The 9,091-nt window shown below is 41.3% G+C and overlaps 1 protein-coding gene across 12 annotated transcripts in view; it reads left to right on the forward strand.

Annotated features, from left to right (window-relative positions):
• Window positions 1-9,091, forward strand: part of RBMS1 (RNA binding motif single stranded interacting protein 1) — a 212,987-nt gene that overhangs the window by 200,916 nt on the left and 2,980 nt on the right. For 6 of the 12 annotated variants that reach the window (XM_067741762.1, XM_067741773.1, XM_067741764.1 and 3 more), the window contains 5 exons: window positions 1,117-1,164; window positions 2,063-2,113; window positions 5,832-5,942; window positions 6,886-6,999; window positions 8,330-8,414. In XM_067741762.1, the coding sequence (XP_067597863.1) occupies window positions 1,117-1,164; window positions 2,063-2,113; window positions 5,832-5,942; window positions 6,886-6,999; window positions 8,330-8,407 (402 nt within the window). In that variant the 3' untranslated portion in view covers window positions 8,408-8,414. The remainder of the gene's footprint in view (window positions 1-1,116; window positions 1,165-2,062; window positions 2,114-5,831; window positions 5,943-6,885; window positions 7,000-8,329; window positions 8,415-9,091) is intronic. The other 6 variants (XM_067741766.1, XM_067741767.1, XM_067741769.1 and 3 more) reach the window with 3 other exon arrangements.

Consider the following 9,091-nt stretch of genomic DNA (forward strand, 5'->3'; position numbering starts at 1 on the left):
TTTTAATGATTCTGAACTTAAGATTTCTGTTTTCCTTTCCTGTATGAGATTCAATGAGATCTGCTCTAGTGCATTTTCCCTAATTAACAATTCCTATATCTGATGTTGAAAAGTAGTCTTCTTAACTATCTGAACTTGGAAACCTCTTTATGTATACCACTAAAAATAGAGACGAGTAAGCTTATCCTCAGACAAATGAAAGATTGTGCATATTAATCTGAATGTATGCAGCTGTAGATATTTACAGCTATGAACGCTTCTCCTCACCACCTCTTTTTCTCTCTTTAGTATAAAAGCAGTGAGCATTTTGGCCACAGAATTATTTCATAGAATAGAAAAAAATTAGGAGACCAGGGTTGTTAATAGATCTGATAGACTTAACTGGAAACAACTTTTCATTACAAAGGCCTGATTTCTTCTCCTAGGCAATCTGTGTTTCCCTAAAGTACATGTGGAAATTCATTCCAATTGCCTGGCACTCAGTGCCATTACCTTTTAGACTGATTCTTAACCCTATAAGTTCAGGAACCCAATGGGGTCAGCAAATGGGCTTTAAGTGATCTGTGATTCTCTTAAATTGTTTGCAGAATGTTGCTTGTATGTGTGCAGTCAGTTGGGGGGAAAAGGTCTATTTCCTTCATCAGGTTTTCAAAAGGATTCATGATCCAAAAGAGGACAAAGAACCAATGATAAAGAATTCACAGAACATAATTATTATTCCCATTTTATAGTTAGGGAAAATTGAGGAATAGAAGTTGACAGCAGCATATTTGTTGCTTAAGAAAGAAAATTGTATTAGATGTCATGGCTTCCTAACCCCATGATGATATAAGCTATTAGATTATTAGGACCACTGGAATTATACCCAAAATGGGTGCATCTGGCCCAAATTGGGGTCTATAACGGGAGCTGCTCGCCTCCCCGTGATTTATTCAGTGAAGGCCTTGCACTCCTGTTGGAGCAAGCCTTTCTCTGCTAAACCACTATATGCTCATACAATTGGATTTGAGAAATTGGCATCTGCAAGAAACCACCAATATCCCGTTGGGGAAAGGCTGCAGTCCAGATAACTGAAATGTTAACAAGGCAGAAGCACTTAACTTTGGTCTGCCTTAGGTGGCAAAGGAAACCAGAGAAAACAAGTATCGGGGCTCTGCTATCAAGGTAAATCATAATACATTCTTCCCCCATGACTCTTCCCCATATCCTCTCTGTAGAACCTCTGAAGTTAACAGTAGCAGATGAGATACAGGAGGGGTCTGTTCTCAAGAATTAGAGGCAAACTTATTTTGAAATCAAAGTCTTAGGAAAGCTCTGGGCATCAAGAAACGGGCTGATAGTCTTTCTCTGGGGTGGCAGAGACTACACATGCTTTCTTTCCTGCCACAGAACCTGACTCTCACGTCTTAGACTTCTCAATCCAGAGGGTCTACTGTATAGATGCCCTTTTGACTGTAGTTGTCAGGATCTAGTTACTGAAGTTTAATTTCCTAAATCTGGATTTCAGATTTTTATGTTTCACACTAACTAGAAATTGTTGACTGCCAGACAGATTTCTGAAATTTAATGTCCTGGGTATAAAAAGGGGGTTGAATTTTATTATTCTCTTTAAATAAGCACATACTTTAAGGATTAGTTTCTAATAAGATGTGCTGGAATTAATTCTCATTCCTCTGTATTCCTAAAGCACCTACCGTTCATATCTTGATTGTAATACTTTTCACTATTTCTTTGAGTTGTTTACTTGTTTATCTCCCTTGCTTAGACAGTAAATTTCTTGAGGGTGGGACCTATGTCTTCCTTTTTCTCTTTGGTGCTTGATACTCAGTAAATACTTTTTGAGTGGGCAAAGGGAACTTGGTTTTAAATAATCATTTCATCCTATTCAGAGTGACCAGTTTGTCAAGAACTCTAACTGCCTTAATCTTAATCTTTTTAATCATTGATAGTATTGTTTCCTTGTTTTCCTTCTGTAGATCTTAACCTGATTAAAAGAGCTCTAGAGAAATAGGTAGCACTCTAATGGAAATCAATGTTTCTTCCAAAATCCTTCCTTTTCCAGGTGCAAAGCCCTTCTTGGATGCAACCGCAACCGTATATCCTACAGCACCCCGTAAGTTTTTCATCTTAATGGCTTTGTAGTTTATAAGTAAGCTATGTATATGTTAAAAACCATTCTCTGGGTTTAAACCATTTGCCCAAAGATGGTGTAGGATTTGGGAGATTTTAAATATCAAATATGAGAATGAGTTCATTATAAAACTTTCACTCACCTTGTCTTAAAATAAATCGGTGGTTGACCTTAAGTCAAATTCGCAATCCATGAGAATTTAAACGTAGGAGATTGAATTTTTAAATTTTAAAGTTTTAAAATTGCTAAATTTTTAACCATACTTAGGATGAAATAGCTCTCACTTTTTACATTCTGTTTAATGCAAATATAAAGTGTTCAAAATTGACCTGGAGTTTTTCATTAGCGTTAGCCTCTCCATGGAAATTATAAAAAAAACCTAAAGTAGTAACACCGACTTTGGTGAATAACAAAGGTGATTTCTTTAGTGACACGAGCATGTGTTGTACGTATGTATATATTACATTTTTTTTAATTAAGTGAGTTACACTTCACCTTATTAGGTAGTATAGTTAATGTATTTTTCAGAGATACATAAAATCCAGTTTGTGGAATTAAAACATAGGTTTAAAAGTTGAAAAATAAAGGTGGAGAACAAAATCACAAAAGAGACTAAGAATGCCTAATGTAATAATCTAGATGCTTGCCATGAGGCGGCCACAAATTTGGCCTAAGCTTTCTAGTAACCAGTGCAAAACGGGAACCTTAATAAGCAATACAGTTCACAGTACTTATAAAACGGATCAGTTGCTTAGGAAAAGCACACTGTTCTTGGCCTTAAAATGAGATAGGAATTTCTCTCAGGACAACTTCCTAAAGAGGACACTATGCAGTGATAGACCAGGCATGTGAAACAGCAGAACAGGGACACATTCTGAACAGGAAGTTGCTGAGATGACTTTGAAGAAGCAGACAAAACATGTTTAGTTGATGACACAGGAGAAGAGCTCTCTGATGATATAGGTATGTGTGTTGTGTGTCTGTATAAACATACATACCTGTGTTTCTACACACACACATCTGCACACATACACCCACAAAGCCACACAAATGCCTATGGCAGTCTGCATCCCGGGTACTCTGTGCTGTCCTATTGGAGAATGCTGGAAATCAGCTCACTTTTCATTTGGGGGCTTCCTAGTACAGTAGCTCCTACAGATGAATGAGGGAGAGGAGCAGGAAGCTCCTTCTGCATATTCTGGGCTTTTGAGTCATTTCCATGATACCACACACTTTTTTTTTTTTTTTTTGCGGTACGTGGGACTCTCACTGTTGTGGCCTCTCCTGTTGCAGAGCACAGGCTCCGGACGCACAGGCTCAGCGGCCATGGTTCACGGGCGCAGCCGCTCCACGGCATGGGGGATCCTCCCAGACCGGGACATGAACCCGTGTCCCCTGCATCAGCAGGCGGACCCTCAACCACTGCGCCACCAGGGAAGCCCACCACACACTTTTTGATGATGCACATTAAAAATTTTAAAGGAAAAAATTTCTTAGGAAATATATTAATAACAAACTACTTCTGACATGAATCCATATCCTTTGTCGGGGGAGGGAGGGGTCAACTATTAGAGACAGAGGCAGGCACATCTCTGAGTTGAACAACTTTGTGACAGTAGTGGTGTGTGCAGAAGGCTCCTACCTTAGGATTCATTCCTTCTCCCCACCCAGATTTAGACTGCCTGCAACCAGCATTAACGCACCTGCACACCAATCTCTGCCCTCAATTGTGTATCAATTTATCAGTAAATAACAGTGTATTTAAGGGATGAGTCAGGTACAGTGATACCAAAAACCTAACATTAATATTTGTAGGGTGTATCAGAATAATTGCATCCTCAGGTAATCGGGTGATAGCAAAAGTGAGAGGAATGCTATAATCCATAAGAATATTACAATTGGATAAATTAGAGAAAATGCAAAAATCCAGAAATAGAACTAACTGAGCTTCATACACAATTAATGTACCATTAAGTAATCATTAAAAATGATGGGCTTCCCTGGTGGCGCAGTGGTTGAGAGTCCGCCTGCCGATGCAGGGGACACGGGTTCGTGCCCCGGTCCGGGAAGATCCCACATGCCGTGGAGCGGCTCGGCCCATGGGCCATGGCCACTGAGCCTGCGCGTCCAGAGCCTGCGTGTCCGGAGCCTGTGCTCTGCAACGGGAGAGGCCACAACAGTGAGAGGCCCGCGTACCGCAAAAAAAATAAAAAGATGATAATGACAGTAAGGTAAATATTTGTAATGGAATGTTAAGTTAAAAAGCAAAACCCAGGGGCTTCCCTGGTGGCACAGTGGTTAAGAATCCGCCTGCCAATGCAGGGGACACGGGTTCGAGCCCTGGTCCAGGAAGATCCCACATACCGCCAAGCAACTAAGCCCGTGAGCCACAACTGCTGAGCCCGTATGCCACAACTACTGAAGCCCATGCGCCTAGAGCCTGTGCTCCGCAGCAAGAGAAGCCACCATAGTGAGAAGCCCACGCGCTGCAACAAAGAGTAGCCCCCGCTCGCCGCAACTAGAGGAAGTCCGAGTGCAGCAACAAAGACCCAACACAGCCAAAAATAAATAAATTAATTAATTTAAAAAGGAAAACAAAAAAGAATCCATCTGCCAGTGCACGGGTTCAGGCCCTGGTCCGGGAAGATCCCACATGCCGCAGAGCAGCTAAGCCCATGCGCCACAACTACCGAGCCTGTGCTCTAGAGCCTGCGAGCCACAACTACTGAGCCCACATGCCTAGAGCCCGTGCTGTACAACAAGGGAAGCCACTGCAATGAGAAACCTGCGCACCACAACGGAAGAGTAGCCCCCGCTCGCCACAAGTAGAGAAAGCCCGTGTGCGGCAACGAAGACCCAACGCAACCATAAATAAATTAAATAAATAAATAAATAGAAGCAAAACCCAGGATATGAAATAGTTCATGTGCCCTGGTTGCAACTCTGTAAAAACATGCAGAGGCCAGAATCTGGACAGTGCTACCCTGACCATGCTAACAGCTGTGTATTAGAGACAGGCTGGGTTATACGGGTGATTTTTTTCACCCCTCCTCTCTGTTTTTAACTATATTTAATTTTAGTTTTGATGACCAGAATTTTTTCAAATGAAATCAAAGATTCTAAAATTGGATTATTAACCATATCTGAATCTGCTTCCCTCCCCTGGCACCAAATTGCAGTTGAAGGTTCTGAGAAACACGAGTGAATGAAGAATGTGATCTTGATACCAGCAGCCTGAACCTTGAATCAAATGACTATTTTTTTAACATTTTTGAACAAAACACTGTATTTGTAATATTCGATATAGTATATTGTTTTGTGGCTGCATGAAACATCAACTGTCATTTACTTTAAAAAAAAAATTAAGCATTTTGTAACCTTGGCCAGCCAAAAGTAGTTTGCATTTCCTGTCACACCCCGTAGTTCTCCTGTGGACTAGCTTGCTTTACAGTTAAGTGAAAGTAAAGGGAGAGGTATTTAATAGAAGGATTTCTGTGAAGTGGGTGCTCTTTTAAAAAGTCTCAGGAAACACAATCTAGACCATTTATAAGAAATCATGACACCATTTGCAAGTTTGAGGGGAGGTTATTTTAGCTTCATGTTCCTCAGTAAACTAAGGCATTTCCTTTGCAAAAGGTTGTTCCAGAATCTGCACTCCCTCCCTAAGTTTGTCTCACTTCCTCTGTCTCCGACTCCCCAGGGTGCCGTGTTAACTCCCTCAATGGAGCACACCATGTCACTACAGCCCGCATCTATGATCAGCCCTCTGGCCCAGCAGATGAGTCACCTGTCACTAGGCAGCACCGGAACAGTAGGTGGCAAATTAATATCATGTGTCTCAGCAAACAGAGGAGGGTAAATTAATGCAGCCTGTGTCTTCCTTGTCAATTATAGACTCTGTAATGTCAGAGATTATGTCTGATCCCCTCTCTCCTCCCACATTGCCTTTCACATAGTAAGTACTCAGATATTTCTTGATTAATTGATGAACTAAAAGTCTGTCCTCTGGGTATCTATCTGTCTCTCCTTTATCAGAATATAGTATCCATACAAGACCACTTCTAGCCCTAATGACTAATATCGTTCATTCACACTGGCAGACCTGGTCTCATGAAGCAAAAGATGAAGGTGATGCATGGTAGTCAAGGAGGCAGGGAATTTTTACTCACTTATTTCTTCTTGTATGGATTTTGGGGGCACTGAATCACAATCTTAGTATTGACTTATTTCCTCAAATCCAGGGACTCAGTTGGGAATTGGGGTTGAACTAATCCCAGATTCACTTCCAGGGTTGATATGTGTAGTGTTTAGATGGTCAGATGGCCAAAGGCTTTTAACTGAGACCATATCTATGGTAGCTTAAAAGAACAAAGGGTAGTATTTTCCTGGCTTACATTCCCAGCCAGCAGAAGCAGCTTCTAAAGGCTAAGCCAGGGCCACACACATCCAGTGAGAAACCTCTCCTGCCTTCAGAGAAGGATGGCTGTCGGCATCAGGAAAGCAAGGGTCCATTTCCCATTTTTCAGTGACCTGCTAAAGATGTAATAAGTCATTTACTTCTTGGGGCTCCACCTATGGAAACAATTCTAGATACTGGTTCAAGGGGCTGCTGGAAACTCATGAGGTCCTTTGAGGGAGAGACCTTCTTGAATAAAATAGCACGTTAGTGATGCTGAATTACCGAGGACGAGAAACTGTAGTGACCATCACCCATGGCTCGTCGTTGGCCATGCTAACTGTATTCTTCTTTCCAGTACATGCCTGCCACGTCAGCTGTGCAGGGGGCCTACCTGCCACAGTATACCCACGTGCAGACGCCGGCGGTTCCTGTGGAGGTTGGTATAGACTGTCCAGTGGCCGTTCTGGCAGTGAGTAATTTCAGAAATGGGTTAAATAGAACTCAAAGAAGAATCAATCGAAAGTCAAACATTTGCATAAAGAACCGAGTTGAGAGGGAGTCTATGCCTAGAGTTGTTTTCAACTATGAAATACTCTCTGCATACAAGTTAGTAAACAGCATCCAAGCCACACCCCCAAGACTCCCAGAAATACTGATATTTTCTAGGCTTGTAGCACATTTCATACCCCTCAAGGCTCTATCTTGTCTCCTGTAAAATGACGCTTACAGGCAAATTAAAACACAGGTTCTTGTCTCCTGTAAAATGACGCTTACAGGCAAATTAAAACACAGGTTCTTGATAAAGCTGGAATTTGCAATACTAGTACCAAAGATTATATCAGTAATAATAATTACAAAAATTAACTTGTTATCACTAAGATACTTGAAAAAAAATGTTTCAGAACTGTAACAGGGATGAGGAACACACCATACCTGTTTTTATAGAGACTTAGTAGAGCTAAATAACTCTTAGTTCTTGTTACGGAAGATACTGTTATGATATTGATATGGAAGAAGTCTGACATTTGAATTCAAGTTGGGCAGAAAGCATAGTGTTTTCCTGCAAAGTACCCTTGAAATTCCAAGGAAATTCATCAACCCAGTCCATCCCCCCCTGCTAGGCAGATCCCATAGGTTCCAATTCCAGAAACAACCCCAGGACTGTGGCTGGATTACAGGGGAGGTGGGATGTGTTTTATTTGCTTCTAAATGATTGAAATTTGTGCAGTTATTGATAGCCACAGTTACCAGAACCCCTTATCTGCAATGCTGGAACAAACAAATCTGAAACGAAAAATTTTCCTTGTAACTACTTTAGCAAAACACCTGACCTGTGACAGAACCCAAGCTGAACTGATGTAAGACAAGATCTTTACCCCATTTACACTGCATATTCATACCTTTCAGCACAGACCTATTCATGTGTTTGATTATGAGGTACAGCCCTAGACCCCACTGGGTATAGTCTCTGATATACAGCATATGCATACCATGTTTCAGATTCTAAAATCTGAAAATACTGAATTCCAAGTCACATCTGGCCCCCAAAGGGGAAGAGATTTGTTTGGTAAATTGCAGCTTGATATGAAGAGGCAACTCATAAAAGTTAAAGGAGGTTCTTTGGGTCTATCAGACATTTTAACTTCTTAGGGAAATAATTAACTTTGAAGGCTCTATATGACATTAAGAAAATCACTTTTAAGGAGTGCTTGTTTTTAAGATGTGGGACTCAGTCCAACCTGGGTAACAGAGTTTGGATTTCTTTGCTCACATGTCTCATCTGTTCTGCTTTGTTGTAGGAGGCGAGTGGTCAGCAGCAGGTGGCTGTAGAGACGTCTAATGACCATTCTCCATATACCTTTCAACCCAATAAGTAACTGTGAGGTATGAGAGAAAGGTCTCCATCACTATAGGGCTCAAGTCAAGAAAAGTCTATGATGCTTGTATCAAAATGGTACTTTAAACAACTCAGGTCTGGTCACACTGCTTCAGTCATGGCCAGGGAATCCAATGTTACTGGAATGTTAAAATCAGTGATTTGGGGCTTCCCTGGTGGCACAGTGGTTGAGAGTCCGCCTGCTGATGCAGGGGACCCGGGTTCGTGCCCCGGTCCGGGAAGATCCCACATGCCGCGGAGCGGCTGGGCCCGTGAGCCATGGCCGCTGGGCCTGCACGTCCGGAGCCTGTGCTCCGCAACGGGAGAGGCCACAACAGTGAGAGGCCCGCGTACTGCCAAAAAAAAAAAAAAAAAAAAAAATCAGTGATTTTGTGGATTTGTAGATGAGTATTCTGTCCAAAAAGAACAGTGCCTTATACTGAAGTCAAATGTATATTTATACTCTCTTCCTCCCTACCCACCCCCTGCCAAAAGATTGGTAACATAATCAGACAATGCCAGGTACCAAATTTGTCCTACAATACATTTATTTTTTTATATATTATATATATATATATAAAATATGTAATATATATATATTGTTTTAATGCTCACAAACTAAAGGAAATATAGCATAAGATTTTGCTTAATCTAGCACTACAAGATTAGCAGTATCTTGACTATG

Source organism: Pseudorca crassidens, chromosome 6 (assembly GCF_039906515.1).
Source record: "Pseudorca crassidens isolate mPseCra1 chromosome 6, mPseCra1.hap1, whole genome shotgun sequence".
Classification (NCBI taxonomy): Eukaryota; Metazoa; Chordata; class Mammalia; order Artiodactyla; family Delphinidae; genus Pseudorca; species Pseudorca crassidens.